We start from the raw sequence: 17,807 nt of genomic DNA, 5'->3' as shown, positions 1-17,807 counted from the left end.
GCAGGTGGAACGCTGAGTTTCGAAGCCACCCTGGTCTACAAAATGAGTCCAGGATAGCCAAGGCTACACAGAGAAACCCTGTCCCTCAAAACAAAACAAACAAACAAACCAAAAAAACTACCTCAGATTTACCTCACTAGTTAACTAAATGTCACTGGGGCCAAACTATATACAGTGTCCTTAATCCCTCAGGCTCCTTTGAGAATTAATTGCCACACTTAAGATGGCGACATCCAGCTCCCAATTCGCACTGTGCGCCACATTAAAAATGGCGACTAATAGTCTCTCGCGAGTTCCGGTTCCGGTTCCCTAGTCGCTACGGCGGCCTGCACACGCCAAGCACGCTGGGAGCAGCCATGGCCGACAATCCTGTGTTGGAGCTGTTGCTCGGGCGGCTGGCGACAGCTGATGGCGGCCTGGACAGCGCAGAGTTGGCTACGGAGCTGGGCGTGGAGCACCAGGTGGTGGTGGGCGCGGTGAAGAGCCTCCAGGCTCTGGGTGAGGTGAGTCCAGCACGGCCTCGCTTTTATACCCCATCATGGCCGGCTGGGGAAAATTACTGGTTGGTGCACTGTGGGGGGTGCCGGTGGGAAGTTTGAAACAGTATGTTCCTCAAGAGACTAATGTCTGTTAAGGCGAAAGCATGGCGCCTGTAGGGCTGTGAGAAGACGAGGTTGCTGTCCCGAAATGGGGAGGCGCAAATGACCAGAGACGATGCGAGGGCTCAGAGCTGTGACAGTTGACTTAGTGTTGCGGGGGACAGAGAGCCAGGATCCGATGGAGGAAAACGATGGGACTCGAGACGTCAGTGGCAGGGCATTGGGATCGGGATTCCAGGCCGCAGAGACCATCAGGGAGGAATGACATGGTTTTGTAAGTTCCCTCATCCCCTGTTCTTTCTATATTAGGGCCTCCTGCATGCAAAGCAAAAGTTGTGCCATTGAGATAGAGCTCCAGACTGTCCTGGAAATTGCTGTCTGGACCAGACTGGCCTCCCGTATACAGAGATCCACTTGCCTTTAGAGGGCTGAGATAAAAGGCTCACACCGTTAACACACACACACACACACACACACACACACACACACACACACACACACACACACTCACTCACTCACTCACTCCTCCCTCAGAATCGCTTATTATTTTTATGTGTGTATGTGTGTGCCTGCCTGAGTTTATGTGCACCACATACTGGAGGAGGCCAGAAGAGGTTGGGACCTTAAGTTACAGATGGTTGTGAGCATCCATGTGGTGCTGGAATTGAAACTGGTTTCTCTACAAGAGCTAATGCTCTTAACCACTGAATCACCTCTCCGGCCCAGATTTTACCTTAAAAAACTTTGTGTGTGTGTGTGTGTGGGGGTGTGTGGTCTATACAGCAAGTCCAGGACAGCCAAGGCTACACAGAGAAACCCTGTCTGAAAAAACGAAAGAAAAAAGAAAAAAGAAAAAGAAAAAGAAAAAGAAAAACAGGCTCTTGCTGTCCCGGCTGGCCTTGGTGGCCTTGCTGGCCTTGGCTTTCCATCTTGCCTCAGGTTCCCAAACAGCTGAGATTACAGGCTTTTAGCACCATGCACAGCCTGCTTTGTATGTCTTTATTTCACAAGAATAATGGAGAACCATTATTAGGTCTCGTAGCCAGCCAGATTGTATTCTCTGATTATTTTTCAGAAGGCCTGCCAGGCTAAACTGAGAGCTGGGGTGGGGCTGAGGCTGAGGACTGATGCTGGCACATCCCAAGCTGGAGGGCATGGGGAGGGGAGACAGGTGACCAGAGTCCGGGCAAGGGGGCGGAGCAGAGAGTCAGGGCAAGGGGCAGAGCAGGGAGGAAGCCCATCCTTCCAACATTGCCAAATGGACTGTGAAGATAGGAAAGATGATGAAGGCTTTGTAGACCAGCCAGGAAGCAGGATGCAGGAGGCCAGGTTTTGAGGCTCTTCTGTTCTCTGGCCTCGGCGTTGTCTTGTAGCCCTTGCCACCAGCTTAGGATGATGACAACATTGTTTTTAGGTTGTGCATAAGACGAATGCTGATCAGTGCAGGTAGGTGACCCTTCAGCATCACTAGTTGTACCTACTACAGTTCCAGGGTCCTCAGTAGTCAGGCCAGGCCAGGAGTATGGCTTAGGGGCCAGGGATGTGGCCATCATCGGGCCAAGGCTTTTGCCACACTAGCCTGACAGCTTGTGTGCAATCCTTGCACCCCTGTAGTCCCATCCTCACCCCTAGGTGAGAAGCAAGGCGGAGACAAGAGAACCAGCAGGAAGCTCTTGGCCCTGGAGTGTGCAGCATAGCCAAGAATAAAAGATTCTCCTCAACAAGGTGGAAGGCAAGAACTAGCTCCCCACGCCCACACACTTAATAACATTTGAAAGAAAGCTATCGTTTGGTGGGCAGGGTGGGGGTGGCTCATGCCTTTGACCTCAGTACTCTGTAAACAGAGGCAGGTGGGTTTCTGTGAGTTCAAGACCAGGTTTACATGGTGAGTTCTACAATAGGCTATTCTAGGACCACCTAGTGAAACCTACCTTAAAAATAAATATCTAAATAAATGAGAAACCTATAAGAAGTAGAAGGGAGGGCTGGAGAGATGGCTCAGAGGTGAAAAGCACTAGACAGTGTTCTTCCAAAGGTCCTGAGTTCAATTCCCGCAACCACATGGTGGCTCACAACCATCTATAATGAAATCTGGTGCCCTCTTCTGGCCTGCAGGTACATGCTTCGAGCACACTGTATACATAATAAATAAATAAATCTTAAAAAAAAAAAAAACAGAAGTAGAAGGGAAAAGGGGAGAGAAAGAAAGATAAATCTGAGTCAGGCATGGTGGTACATGCCTTTAATCCTAGCACTTCAGGGTTGCAAAAAAAAAAAAAGAAAGATAAATCTGTTCATGCTTGATGCAGGGGTCAGAGGTCAGAGTGAGGGTCTCAAGGGGCTGTAGGAGGAAGACAGCAGTGGACTTGTACAAGTTACACAGAAGGAAACTAAGGACCCAGAGAAGCTAATTAACCTGGAGAAGACATGCCTGTTGCTCCTACAGTGGCAGCAGAGGTGGTGACAAATACTCACCCCCAGTAACTGACCTCGACACCTGAACGGATGAGTTCTCCCACAGGAAAATGTGGCCTCATACGAGCTGCAGATCTACACTTGGATGGATGTAACCTTGGAAGACACTGACTACCCAGAAGCTAGGAACAGGGGGCATGATTCACGCTTCAGTTTGGCAGTTGTCTGTATGCATCTTAAAAGACCTAGCTGTTTCTTGAGCGAGGTAGCACCATGTCTGATAGAAAGACAGTGATGGTTCCCTGACTCTCCTGTCACAGAAGGTCCACCCACATGATGTCAGCCTCCCAACTCAGCACTTTCTCCTTCAGGCCGGATGAGACCAGACTAAAAGTTCTTTCCTTTATTTATTTATTTATTTTTTGGTTTTTCGAGACAGGGTTTCTTTGTGTGATAGCCCTGGCTGTCCTGGACTCACTTTGTAGACCAGACTGGCCCAGCACTCAGGGAGGCAGAGGCAGACAGATCTCTGTGAGTTGAAGGCCAGCCTGGTGTGCAGAGCTAGTTCCAGGTCAGCCAGGGCTACATAGAGAAACCGCATCTCGAAAAACAACAGTAACAACAAAACAATGGCTAAGCGTGGCCAGTGGAGCTCCTGTTAGCCCAGTGTTGTTGTGGATGTGCTTGGACCAGCACAGATGAGAAATGGTGAGGTCCAGCGGCCTTGAGAGACCCTCTCAGGAAAATAAGGTAGAGGGTAACAGAGCGTGACAGCTGACCGGCTTCCTCTGGCCAGCAAGCACATGCGCACCTGTGCAAATGCGCCAGGAAGCTGGAGAGGTCAGGTCCTTGGAACTGGAGTTGGAAGTAGCTGTGGGCCACCCTGTGTGGCATAGCGTAGTACATGCTCTTGACCGCGGAGGCAGCTCCAGCTCGGGGCTGTCTTTGAGTCTCTGGCCCAGGGCTGTAGGTGGGGGGCAGGCGCTTTGACCACCACACACGCATGTGCCACTCGTGTCCCTGCAGGTCATTGAGGCTGAGCTTCGTTCCAGCAAGTGCTGGGAGCTGACCCCCGAGGGAGAGGAGATTGCCCGGGAAGGCAGCCATGAGGCCCGCGTGTTTAGAAGCATCCCTCTCGAGGGCCTGGTGCAAAGTGAGCTCATGGTAGGGCCCAGGGCTGGGGTCCAGGGAGGGGGTGTGGTGCAGGTGGGCCCTGGAAGACAGCACTCACCACGCTCCCACTTCCCTAGCGACTGCCCAGCGGCAAGGTGGGCTTCAGCAAGGCCATGTCCAACAAGTGGATCCGCGTGGACAAGGGTGCAGCCGACGGGCCCCGGGTGTTCCGAGTGGTGAGTCCTGTAGGCAAATGGCCAAGCAGGCTGGAGGCAGATAGCGGGTGAGTAGGGCAGACACCAGCCCTCACTCCCTTTGTCCTGTGGCAGGTGGACAGTATAGAGGATGACGTACAGAGGCGGTTGCAGCTGGTCCAGGCAGGCCAGGCTGAGAAGCTGACTGAAAAGGAGAGGAATGAGCTCCGGAAGAGGAAGCTGCTGACTGAAGTGTGAGTGGCTGCCGAGGCTAGCCCCCTTTACCTGTGTGGTACTGTGAGGAGGAAGGGAGGGAGCCACTTAACCCAAATCCACTTACTGCTGTTGTCAGTCTTCACCTGACCCCCTTCACATAGCTGTTACTGTGGCCATCGTATGGCTCTTTGGTTTTGAGACAGGATTGCTTTATGTAGCCCTGGCTAGCCTGGTGCTTGCTTTGTAGTTCAGGCTAGCCTCAAATTTTCAGAGATCTGCCTCCCTAGTGCTGGGAGTAGCACCACACCCAGCTGCGTGTGTGCTGGGCTCAGGCAGTTTGCTCTTGCTGCACTTGCTGCTGAGGAATGGCATCCTGTAGACCTCCCAGGCAGTCGGCCAATTAAATTTCTGCTCCTATGTCACTCAAGTGAGACCATGCTGAGCCAGATTAGGTGCTGCATACTTGTGCAGCTGAGACAAGGTGATCGTGAGTTCCAGGCCAGCCTGGCCCACAGAGTGAAACCTATCTCAAAACCATTCAAAGCCTGGGATTGGGGGCTACCAGACTGGTGGAAGTCTCGGCTCTGTAGCTTGTTAGCTATGTAAACTTGGCCAACTCACCCAGCCTTTCACAACCAAAGCTTGCTTTCTTCCTTATAAAATACCTTCTCATAGGGTGGTGGTGAAACAGATCCTAACCCCAAATAAGCCCTCAATATGTTGCCAGTGTCATCGTGCCCATCTGTTTGCATCATTACTTGGATGGACCTTGGTGCAAATTAGATTCTCAGTGTTTGTAGACTGAATAGAGGCATGAACAGGTAGGACGGCAGGGACTCCATAGGAAAAGGTCAAATGACACTGTCAAGACAATAGACAGAGCAGAGTGAACCAAGGAAGGTTTGGAGTTCAAGGCCAGTCTGGGCTACGTAAAACACCTGATCAACAAAAAAGAAGAAAAGAAAAGAAAAATTGGGCATGGTGGTGCACACCTTTAATGCCAGCACTGGGAGGCAGAGGCAGGCAGATCTCTGTGAGCTGAAGGCCAGCCTGGTCTACAGAGTCCAGGACAGCCAGGGCTGCACAGGGATGCCGTGTCTTGGGGTGGGGGTGGGAGAAGAGGAGACAGAAAATGAGGCCATCAAAATAGCTCAGTGCTGAAATACTTGTCACTAGGCCTGATAACGTGAGTGCCATCCCTGGGACCCACATGGAAGAAGGAAAGAACTTACTTCTTTTTTCTTTTCTTTCATTTTTTAAAAAAGATTTATTTATGTATTTAATGTATATGAGTGCTCTATCTGCATGTACAGCTGCACGCTAGGAGAGGGCATCAGATCACATTACAGATGGTTGTGAGCCATCATGTATGTGGTTGCTGGGAATTGAACTCAGGACCTCTGGAAGAACAGACAGTGCTCTTAACTGCTGAGCCATCTTTCCAGCTCCTTGTTTTATTTATTTGTTTTTATTTTTTTGGTCTTTTCATGACAGGGTTTCTCTGTGTAGCCTTGACCATCCTGGACTTAATTTGTAGACCAGGCTGGTCATGAACTCACAGTGATCTGCCTGCCTCTGCCTCCCTTGTGCTGGGGTTGAAGGCGTGCACCATGCCTGGCGTCACAAGAACTGATTTTTCAAGTTGTTTTCTGACCTTCACATATAAGCACATGCTCACCTATACACACACAAGCACACACACAGATCAATGAATGGAACAATTATTTTTGAAACTTAAAAAGCTGGAGGGGCTGAAGAGACGGCTCAGTGGTTAAGAGCTCTTGCGCTCTTCCAGAGCCCCTGTGTTAGGTTCCTGCCCCCAGGTCGGACAGCTACAACCTCCCGCCACGCTAGCTCCAGGACCTGTGTTAGAAGCAGATCCAGGGTCAGACACCTTCTCCTGTCCTCCAGAGGCACGCACACACACACACACACACACACACACACACACACACACACACACACACACGTTACAGTCACACAACCACACAGCGTAAAAACAAAAAAACAGAAACTGGTCTAGCTCGGTTGTAGGATACTTGCCTGGCACACCCATGGCCCCAGGGTTCATGTCTACCACCACCAAGAGAAAAGCAGCTCACACTGTTGTGTGCGCCTTTATTCCCAGCACAGGTAGCAGGGACAGGGTCAGTGAACTTAAGGCCAGTCTGGTCTGTATAGGAGTTCCAAGTCAACCAGAGCTCCGTGGTGACCCTCTGTCAAAAGCAAAACAAAACAAAGCAAACAACAACAACAATTTAAAAAAAAACCCGCAGGTAAAGACAGTTTGTGGGATGCAATGGCTAAAGCCTGTAATCTCGGCCTTTAGTATATAACTTAATCCTCTCCAGAAAAAAATGAGTAGAGCAGGTTCTTGGGGTGTTGCTTAGGTGACTAGTATGCACTAAGCCCTGAATTTGATCCTTGGGGCCACATAATCGTGGTGTGACATAGGTCTGTAGTTGCAGCCTGTAGAAGGCAGACACAGGAGGATCAATTCAAGGTCATGCTAGACTATACAGCAAACTCCAGGTCCATCTGGGATACATGAAATCCATCACAGCACCGACAACAAACATCCTAAGCCAGAGTGATGATGCTTGGTTCTGGGATTTGCACCCAGCGGAAGATCAAGGCAGTGATGACAGCACTGTCCCTTCTCTCCCTCTGTGTACAGGATCCTGAAAACCTACTGGGTAAGCAAGGGCAGGGCCTTCAGCACCAGTGTGTCCAAGCAGGAGGCGGAGCTTAGCGCGGAGATGATCTCCAGGTAGGGGGTGGAGAGGGGAAAGGGTGTGGGGAAGGGGAGGAGGAGGCAGCCCTCCTCATGTCTTTGCACCCCAAATCTCCCCACAGTGGCTCCTGGAGGGACCGATCCTTCAAACCTTACAACTTCTCTGCCCATGGCGTCCTCCCAGACGGTGGCCACCTGCATCCCTTGCTCAAGGTCCGCTCGCAGTTCCGACAGATCTTCCTGGAGATGGGGTGAGCACGTGGCCTGGGGTGGGGTGTGGCAGCTGCTGGGCACCGGCAGGCGGGCAGGCCAGGCAGTCATGTCTCCTGCAGGTTCACTGAGATGCCTACGGACAATTTCATTGAGAGCTCCTTCTGGAACTTTGATGCACTCTTCCAGCCTCAGCAGCACCCAGCACGTGACCAGCATGACACTTTCTTCCTGCGAGGTGGGTAGCCTGGGAGCCTGGCCAGTGTGGTAGCAGAGGTCCAGGGGCTGGGTACGGCTTTACGGAAGAGATGCCTCACTTCATAGAGGGGTTCACTGTGTGGCCTTGACTGGCCTGGACCTCATGTACACAGGCTGGCCTTGGACTCACAAGGATTCCGCTGCCTCTGCCTTGCTAAGGCTAGACTTAAAGGCATATGCTACAATGCATGGAGAGCTTTATTATATTCAGAACCTCATTGGCTGTCCTGGAAGTCCTATGTAGACCAGGCTGGCCTCAGACTCACAAAGATCTACCTGCTGCTTCTGCCTCCCAAGTGTTGGTGCTACAGGCATGGGCCATCACACCTAGCATGTTTTCTTTCTTTCTTTCTTTTTTTTTTTTTAGATTTATTTATTGTTTATACAGTATTCTGTCCATACATGTACCTGCCCACCACAAGAAGGCACCAGATCTCATTACAGGTGGTTGTGAGCCACCTTGTGGGTGCTGGGATTTGAACTCGGGAGCTTCGGAAGAGCAGATAGTGCTCCTAACCTCTGAGCCATCTCTCCAGCCCCTCTTTTCCTTTCCTTCCTTTCTTCCATCCTCCTTCTCTCTCTCTCTCCTTCCTTCCTTCCTTTATTTATTTATTTATTATTTTTGAGACAGTTTCTCTGTGTAGGCCTGGCTGTCCTGGAACTCGGTTTGTAGACCAGGCTGCCTTCAAACTCAGAGATCTGCCTGCCTCTGCCTCCCGAGTGCTCCTGAGTGTGCATCGCCACCACCTGGCCTCATGTCCCAGATTTTTAATGCCACCTAAGGGCTGGAGTGTGGTTCATCAGTGCAGCATTTTCTTAGCACAATTGGGAACCTGAGTTCTATCTGTCCAAGAGCCACCCTGACTCCGTCCCCTTCCCCCTCTCATCTTCATGTAAATTCTCAAGGGTTTATTTGGGTCAGACTCCTTTTCACTAAACTGAACATGTACGTGGGTTGGAGAAAAGGCTTAGCAACTAAAGAGCACTTGATGCTTTTTCAGAGGACCCTAGTTTAGTTCCCAGCACCCATGTTTGGTGTTCACAACAGCCTCTAACTCCAACTCCAAGGAATCTCATGCCTTCTGGGCTCCTCAGGCACTGAAACTCATGTGCATATACCCCCACAGACACACAGACATACACACAACTGAAAAATAAAAATCTTTAAATAGCCGGGTGTGGTGGCGCACACCTTTAATCCCAGCACTCGGGAGGCAGAGGCAGGTGGATCGCTGTGAGTTCGAGGCCAGCCTGGTCTACAAAGCGGGTCCAGGCCAGCCAAGGCTACACAGAGAAACCCTGTCTTGAAAAACCAAAAATAAATAAATAAATAAATAAAAATCTTTAAATAGAAGCATGTGTTGATAGTTCTGGAAAGGCACATCACTTCCGCTTTTTCTTCTTGTTGGTTGTTGTTTTTCCCAGAGTTCTCTGGAGTTTTGGATTCTTTAAAATCATAGAACTAGAATTAATTATACTAAAGTAATTTTTTTAAAAAAATCACAGAAATATAAGAATCTGTTTTCGTTTTAATCCCAGGCATAGGACTGTGGGGCTGCTGCTGACTGTCTGCAGGAGCTGACTGTGATTTGTCTTGTGCTCTAGCGGTGGCATGGCTTTGCCAGCTGCAGATAGTTGCTGCCATTGTGTAACATTTGGAATTCTGGAACTTTTCAGAGGGAATATAAATGCTAGGGCTGGGCTGGGCTGGGCATGGTGGCGCACGTCTTTATTCCCAGCACTTGGGAGGCAGAGGCAGGTGGATATTTTTATTATATAAAAAATAAATGCTAGGGTTCCAATAGGTGGGGTTGGTGGTTGTTGGTCATTCAGGGAGGTTGGTTGTGGTTTGTTAGTAGCCGTGGCCAAAGAAGAAACAAAAAGGGGCTGGAGAGATGGCTCAGTAGTTAAGAGCACTGTCTGCTCTTCCAAAGGACCTGGGTTCAATTCCCAGCATCCACATGACAGCTCACAACTGTCTGTAACTCCAGTTCCAAGGGATCTGACACCTCACATTAATGCACATAAAATAAAATAAAATAAAATAATTTTTTTTTAAAGAAGAAACAGAAGAAGAAGGAGGAGGAGGAGGAGGAGGAGAAGAAACAAAAGGAAGGAAATTAGATCAGGGATTCCTGTTCTCCCCTCCACCCCCATCCTTCTTTCTCTTCTATCTAGTCCTCCACTGTAGCTTAGGTTGGCCTTGAACTTATATCAGTCTTCCTGCCTCAGCCTTCAGCATGATGGGATTACAAGTGTGGGCCACCATGACTAGTTATTTAGTTTGTGTGTGTGTGTGTGTGTGTGTGTGTGTGTGTGTGTGTGTTGCTTCTGCTAGGGATGGAACCTGGGGTTTCCTACATGCTGGCAAATTTCTCTGACCCTTCCCACAGGCCAGCTCTTTAGTGTTGTATCTTCTGTCTTCTCCACTAGGAAGTGAGCAGGTGAGCTCCCTAGGTGCCCAATTTAGTAGCAGTGATGTTGCTGTTGTCATGGTACCCAAAATTCATCTTCTACTCCATTGTTGTGAACCTTCCAACTACAGGAAGTGGTTCTGTTAGCCCCTTGTTTACAATTGAGGAAACTGAGGCTCAGAAAGAACATCACTTCCCAGGGCTACACAGCTGGTACATGCTGAAGACTTATTCAAGCACCAAAACTATGCTGTTAACATTCCCAAAGATTCACATGCTTAAAGTGGGTGTGGTAGCTCAGCAGCACTCAGAAGGGTGAGGGGGACCTTTAAGTTCAAAAAGGAAGAAGGAATTGTTTTGCTCATTTGCTACTTGGGGTGCATCTTAGTGGTAGAGCACTTGCCAAACCTGAGAAGGCCCTTGGTTCCAGGAAGCATTGGGGAAAAGTCACACATTTCTTGACAAGGCCTCCCTGAAGGTCCTCCTCAGTGCCAAGATTGCTTTTAACTAAATGAGTCACATCCCTAAGTAGGACAGAAGTCCCTGTCCCCAGGGAGACCCACTTCCTGACTAGATAGTTCCTAAGGAATCTGTGTAGCAGGGACAAGGGGCTAAAACAAACAAACAAACAAAAAACCCCTGGAGACACGAGTGTGTGCCCACAGGGCTATAGAAGTCAGAGGTATGTGGCTTTAGTCTTAAGCAAGGCTGGTGTCAGAGCACACACCTTTAATAACAGCATTCTGGAAGTAGAGACAGATGGATCTAAGTTCAAGGCCAGCCTGATCTACAAAGTGAGTTTCAGGCCCACCAGAGCTATAGTCAAATCCAGTCTCAAACAAAACAAAACAAAACAAAAACAAAGGCGTAAAGGGAAGAACTATCTGAAACCTCCAGCTGGAGATCATGGCCAGTGCAAAGGTCCTGAGGCTGAAATGTCAGCTGGTGGCCCTGTGACCGGTCACAGAGAATGGCCAAGTAGGAATGAGGAGAGAGCAGAGCCAGAGGGGAACGTGGGCTTTGACACAGTGAAGAGGAAAGCATGGAGGATGGAGGCTCTGCATGACAAAGGAAGTGTCATAAACGGTGCCAGGTACCCCTGCCTGCTGATCCTGGAGCCATGCCTGCCTGACATGCAGTGGCTTCTGAGAGATGCTCACTGACCAGATGCCTCTGTCTTGCCTAGATCCAGCTGAGGCCCTGCAGCTCCCGATGGACTATGTCCAACGGGTGAAACGGACCCACTCCCAGGGCGGCTACGGCTCACAGGGGTGAGGCAGGACGCGGGCTGGGGAGGGGCAGGAGGCTGGGGATCCAGGACCACAGGACAGACTTCCTGCTTTTTCTTTTCAAGCTACAAGTACACCTGGAAGCTGGAAGAGGCCCGGAAAAACCTCCTTCGCACACACACCACAGCAGCCAGTGCCCGAGCCCTTCACCGTTTAGCCCAGAAGGTGCAGCTTGGCCTGGGCAGGGTGGGTGGTTAGTGCTGTCCTATAGCCCTTCTGACCTTCGCCAGGGCCGGGCCTGGCCTGGCTATCAATTCTCCTCCCCAGAAGCCGTTTACACCAGCCAAGTACTTCTCTATTGACCGTGTGTTTCGGAATGAGACGCTGGATGCCACGCACCTGGCTGAGTTCCACCAGATCGAGGGTGTGATAGCTGACCATGGGCTCACCCTGGGCCACCTCATGGGTGTACTGAGGGAGTTCTTCACCAAGCTGGGTGAGCAGGCAAGCCAGTGCAGTCAGGTGGTGTTTGGGGACCCTGGGAGGGTGCCTCTGCATCATCATCCTGCCCTGGCCAACCCCTACAGGAATCACCCAATTGCGCTTCAAGCCAGCCTACAACCCCTACACAGAGCCCAGCATGGAAGTGTTCAGCTACCATCAAGGTCAGGGACGAGAGACTGGGTGCAGAGGGAGGTCTGGGGGACCTCACACTTGGCTCGCGTCACCCTCTGTGCCAAGCTCCCACCCCAACGTCCCGTCTATGTGTGCAGTGTCACCTGTGTGCGCACTCTAGCCTCCTCCTTGTCCCCACAGGTCTCAAGAAGTGGGTAGAAGTTGGCAACTCTGGGGTCTTCCGCCCTGAGATGCTCCTGCCTATGGGGCTCCCCGAGAATGTGTCTGTTATTGCTTGGGGTCTCTCTCTGGAGCGGTGAGTGTCTAGGATGGAACGTGGGGTGATCCCATCGATTCATTCCCTTGTTCACTCCTCTGACAGCTCTTTAGTGGGAAGGCCAGGTTCTGTGCCTGGCTCGAGCTGTGAGCCCTGTGGCATATTCCCCCAATTCTGTGCAGCCTGGGCCCTAGTGCAGAAGGAAGGGGGCTAACACGGCCAGTAAGGAAGCTCGGAAGGCCAGAATGCTGATGGGCATCAGTGCCATAGAGAGGACAAAGCAGGACTTAGGAGACTAGGACATCGAGGAAGGCTCCACAGAGGCGGAGGGTGCAGTACAGCTGTCTGGCAGGGTGTACCAGGCACAAGGCATGGCCAGTGTAAAGGCTGAGGCCAGACTTACCATGAACAGAGGGGTGAGTGGAAAGTGAGATGGGCTTGGAGGTGATTGGGCCAATGGTACAGCCTCTTGTTCACTGTGGGGAAGACTTTGACATTTGGAGAAAGATGGGAGCCTCTGAGAATGAGAAGATAGCCTGCTCTGACCTAGCTAACCTCTGTTCCTTCCCCTCTCAGCCCAACAATGATCAAATATGGCATCAATAACATCCGAGAGCTGGTGGGCCACAAGGTGAACCTGCAGATGGTGTATGACAGCCCCATGTGCCGCCTAGATGTTGAGCCCAGGTCACCAAAGACACAGGAGGCTGCATGATACAGCGTACCCCAGAGATCCCGTCCAGTCCCTGCGCATCCCTCAGCGGTGACCTCTACTATATAAGGCCTCTGTGAGGCCAGCTCACTCCCTCTGCCTCACCCACCCCAGGGGCAGGGTCCTAAGTACTGGGAGCAGGTGTCTTGTGCCGGCCTTTATTGCGCGTAGTGCGCTTGTAAGTTTGAGTCCCGCAGGCCGGCTATTATCTAATAAAGTGGGCACTTTCCTCACATGCTGCCTTTTGTTAGGGTTCCTTGTTGTCATTCATTTTATTAGGTGACTTGTGGGCCTTACCTCACTCCCAGGGCCATGCATGGAAAACTGGGAGACGGTTTCTGGTGTGCTGGTTTGGGAGTCATGGCTTGGGCCCCCCATGGTCTGTGGTCCTAAGAGGGTCCAGTCAGCCCAAACCAGGTCCGTGACTCCATTCAGCATTGTCTGCTCAGGTAGGTGTGGGCTATAGGTCTTCAGTTTCATCCTGGAACACTAGCCATGGCCTTTGAGTCGGGGACTCTCCGTGGCCGGGGACTCACCAGTTAGGCCATGCTACCTGACAAGCAAGCTCCAAAGGCCTTCCTGCTTCATCGCTCCAACTCCAGGGTTATAAATGCACATCTCTTATCTCTAAGGCTGCAAGTGCTCTCCTGGCTGAGCCACCCCTAGCCCCTAGCATTTACTAACCACTCACTGCTGCCAACACCTCCTCTTAGTGGTTGGTGGGAGCAAGTAGCTGTGGGTGAGAAGTTGCTCTTTACTTGCCCCCTAAAGATCAAATCTAGGGGCTGGAAAGATGGCTCAGAGATTAAAAGCACTGGCTGCTCTTCCAGAGGTCCTGAGTTCAATTCCCAGCGGCCACATGGTGGCTCACAACCATCTACAATGAGATCTGGTGCCCTCTTCTGGCAGGCAGAATACTGGATTTAAAAACAAAACCAAAAAACTAATGCCAGGGCTGGTGAGATGGCTCAGCAGTTAGCACTGGCTGTTCTTCCAGAGGTCCTGAGTTCAATTCTGGACAACCACATGGTAATTCATAACCATCTATAAAGGGATCTGATACCCTCTTCTGGCATGCAGGTGTACATGCAGACAGAGCACTCAAACATTAAAAAATAATAAGTGAATAAAAATTTAAAATACTAGGGCTGGGCATGGTGATGCATGTTTTTAGTCTCAGCACTTGGGAGGCAGAGGCAGGGCTCTGTGATTCTGTGAGTTCAAGGCCAGCCTGATTTACATATGAGTTCCAGGACAGCTAGGGCTGTCGTTATATGGAGAAACCCTGTCTACAAACAAAACAAAAATCAAGCAAATGAATGTTTCCCTCCCTGCCCCCATCCCAAGATAGGGTATCACTTTATCCCAGGTTGGCCCCAAATTTAAGATTTTTATGCCTTAGCCTCCCAAATACTGAAATTATAGGTTTATGTTACCATACTTGGGTTTTGTTTGTTTGGCTGATTGGTTTTTCCAGTCAGGGTTTCTCTGTGTAGCCTTGGCTGTCCTGGACTCACTGTGTAGACCAGGCTGTACTTGAACTCACAGAGGTCCACCTGCCTCTGCCTCCTGAGTGCTGGGATTAAAGGTGCGTGCCACTACCACCGAGCAACATTTAGTTTGTTGCCTCCTGTCAATAAATTTTAGGCTCTGAGCCGGGCTTGGTGGCGCATGTCTTTAATCCTAGCACTTGGGAGGCAGAGGCAGGTGGGTTGCTGTGAGTTGGAGGCCAGTTTGGTCTACAAAGGGAGTCCAGGACAGCCAGGACTGTTACACAGAGACCCTGTCTTGAAAAAGAAAAAAAAGCCGGGCGGTGGTGGCGCACGCCTTTAATCCCAGCACTTGGGAGGCAGAGACAGGCGGATCACTGTGAGTTCGAGGCCAGCCTGGTCTACAAATCGAGACCAGGACAGCCAGGGCTACACAAAGAAACCCTGTCTCGAAAAACAAAAAAACAAACAAAAAAGGATTTGCCAGATATTTATCCTAGCAACTTTTACAACAGTGTATTAGATTTTTATCACTGTAGTAAAAATGGAAATGTATTTTGAGAGTGCCAGGTTTTTGTTTTGTTTTTTGTATTTCAAGACAGGGTTTCTCTGTGTAGCCTTGATTGTCCTGGGCTCTCTTTGTAGAGCAGGCTGGCTTGGAATTTAGAAATCCGCCTGCCTCTGCCTCCCGAGTGCTGGGAGTAAAGCATGTGCCACCACACCTGGCTGAGAGTGCCGGTTTTTAAGCCAGATTTGGTGACACATGCCTTTAATCAGTATGTGGGAGGCAGGTGGATCTCTGTTCTGGGCCAGCCTGATCTACAGAGCCAGTTCCAGGACAGCGAGCTACACAGAGAAACCCTGTCTCAAAAAAACCAAAAATACATAAAAGAGACTCAGTTTTTCAGTTGCTTTGATGGCAAAGTGCAGATTCGTAGTAGTTTTCCACAGAATGTAGGTGTCAAGATATGTACTAGTTTAGTTGACAGCTCGGCTCAGAAGAGTTATGCAGTGTGATTGGGACCTTCCTGCCTGTCTCTCTTATGTGGACAATGTGACAGTGTAGCCTTTGCTCCTATTGAGGTGTCCTGTCCATGGCTTCTCCTAGGTCCCTCCCTGCCAGAGAGCCTCTTCAGTGCTGCAGATCCTGAGCTGGTCTCGGCCTTTGCACACACTTCTTCCAGCATATTTGCCCATTTGTGGGTTCTGTGCTGGTGACCAAGTCCATGGTGTGTCTAGACAAATACTCTAGCAGCTTTCAAGACAGGGTTTCTCTGTGTAGCCTTGGTTGCTCTGGACTCGCTTTGTAGACAAGGCTGGCCTTGAACTCTCAGCAATCTGACTGCCTCTGCCTCCCAAATGCTGGGATTAAAGGTGTGTGCCACCACACCCGGCTTAATCTTCCCGCCCTCCCCCCCTTTTTTTGAGCCAGACTGGCTTCAACTCCTGGGGCTAAGCAATTTTGCTTTAATTATCCAAATATTAGGGACCACAGACATATGCTAACTGTTGCTGGCCTTAGTATTTTAAGTTGAATTTTTTTCCTTGAGTTCGGGTCTGCCCATTTTGTCCAAGTTGGCCTGAGACTGGAGATGCTCCTACCACAGGCATCCAAAGGGTGGGGCTACAGGCATGCCTAGTTGCATTTTGAATTCCAGGCCAGCTTGAGCTACACAGTGCCTTATTTGAAAATATTTGGAGCTGGGTGGTGGTGGTGCACATTTTTAATCCCAGCACTTGGGAGACAGAGGCAAGCTGATCTCTCTTGAGTTTGAGGTCAGCCTGGTCTACAGAGCAAGTTCCAGAACAGCCAGGGCTACACAGAGAAACCCTGTCTCAAATGTATATATAACACAAATATAAATGAAATATATTTATATAACTATACATATAGCTACATATATAATTCCCCAAATGTATATATGGAGTAGAGGGAGCCCTGACTGAGTAGTCCTGTCTGAATGTGTATTTTGCCATGGTCACAGGCAACTACCTGTATGGGCCAGGCTCTAGAGTACTGGCAAGGCTTTCTTCCAGCATCTCAGTATGATTGTTTACGGATAATCAATGTGGTGCCCAAAGACAACCAACCTTGGCTTCCTCTCCTGATGTGTACAGACTAAGATTGCTCACCCACTGATACCGCCTACCTGACTAGCTGGGTTGTACCTAATTCATAGCAGAGATTCCAGGTTGCAGTCCTAACACTAGAGAACCTCACCTGATCCCAGTTTCACTGTGTGTCTGTCTTTTCTTCATTCCCTCACACGGCCAGGGAGCAGGACCAAGGCTTCTGGGGATGTGGCATTAAAAAAAGAAGCTCGCCGGGCGTGGTGGCGCACGCCTTTAATCTCAGCATTCGGGAGGCAGAGGCAGGCAGATCGCAGTGAGTTCGAGGCCAGCCTGGTCTACAAAGTGAGTCCAGGCCAGCCAAGGCTACACAGAGAAACCCTGTCTCTACAAACAAAAACAAACAAAAAAAGAAGCTCGCAGTGGTGGTACACACCTTTAATCCCAGCCCTCGGGAGGCAGAGGCAGGTGAATCTCTTGAGTTTCAGGCAAGCCTAGTCTCCAAAGCGCGTTCCAGGACAGTCATGGGTACACAGAGAAACCCTATCTGGAAACACACCCCGAAAAAAAGGGGGACTAAAGAGATGGCTCAGGGGTTAAGCATTTTTGCTCTTCCAAAGGACCAGTCTTCATTTCAAGCACTCATAATTGTACTAACAGTCTTAGGGGATCTGAAGTCCTCTTCTGGCCTCTATGGGCATGAGGAGCCCACGTGGTACAGAAATATATGCAGGCAAGACACCCATACACATAAAAAAGTTTATTAAAAAAACATTTTGGAGGTCCCTCCAGATGACTCAGTGGGTACAGGCACTTGCGTCGTCTGATGACCCGAACTCCATCCCAGTGACCCATAAGGCACTCCCACAATTGTCCCTTGACTTCAACATGTGGGTGGCACATGCACACACAAAATAGGCTAAATGTGAAACAATCAAAATAAAACACACAGCTCATCAATTAAGAGCATCAGGGAGCAGGGCATGGTGGCGCACACCTTTAATCCCAGCACTTGGGAGGCAGTGGCAGATGGATCTGAGTTCGAGGTCAGCCTGGTCTACAAAGCGAGTCCAGGATGCAAAGGCTACACAGAGAAACCCTGTCTCAAACAAAAAAATTGCACCAGGGAACAGGAATTCAGTTCCCAACACCCATGTCAGGAGGCTTACAAGCAGGGGATCTGATGTCCTTGTCTGGCTTTTACTGGCAGGTGCCTAAAAGTAGTTTACAGTCATACACAGTACCTAAGTAAAAGTGAAAA

At 50.1% G+C, this 17,807-nt stretch overlaps 1 protein-coding gene across 1 annotated transcript; it reads left to right on the top strand.

Annotated features, from left to right (window-relative positions):
- Positions 1 to 313: 313 nt before the first annotated feature.
- Positions 314 to 13,219, top strand: FARSA (phenylalanyl-tRNA synthetase subunit alpha). The gene is made up of 13 exons (XM_084756503.1): positions 314 to 503; positions 4,041 to 4,178; positions 4,265 to 4,363; positions 4,457 to 4,575; positions 7,215 to 7,307; positions 7,394 to 7,522; positions 7,604 to 7,719; positions 11,340 to 11,424; positions 11,508 to 11,607; positions 11,710 to 11,878; positions 11,970 to 12,047; positions 12,199 to 12,313; positions 12,851 to 13,219. The coding sequence occupies exons 1-13, from the start codon at positions 357 to 359 to the stop codon at positions 12,987 to 12,989; spliced, it is 1,527 nt and encodes a 508-aa protein (XP_084612629.1). The 5' UTR covers positions 314 to 356; the 3' UTR covers positions 12,990 to 13,219.
- The last annotated feature ends 4,588 nt before the right edge of the window (positions 13,220 to 17,807 follow it).

Source organism: Acomys minous (genome assembly GCF_964271855.1).
Source record: "Acomys minous genome assembly, chromosome: 14".
In the NCBI taxonomy this organism is placed as follows: domain Eukaryota; kingdom Metazoa; phylum Chordata; class Mammalia; order Rodentia; family Muridae; genus Acomys; species Acomys minous.
This window is presented reverse-complemented; position numbering and strand designations above follow the sequence as displayed.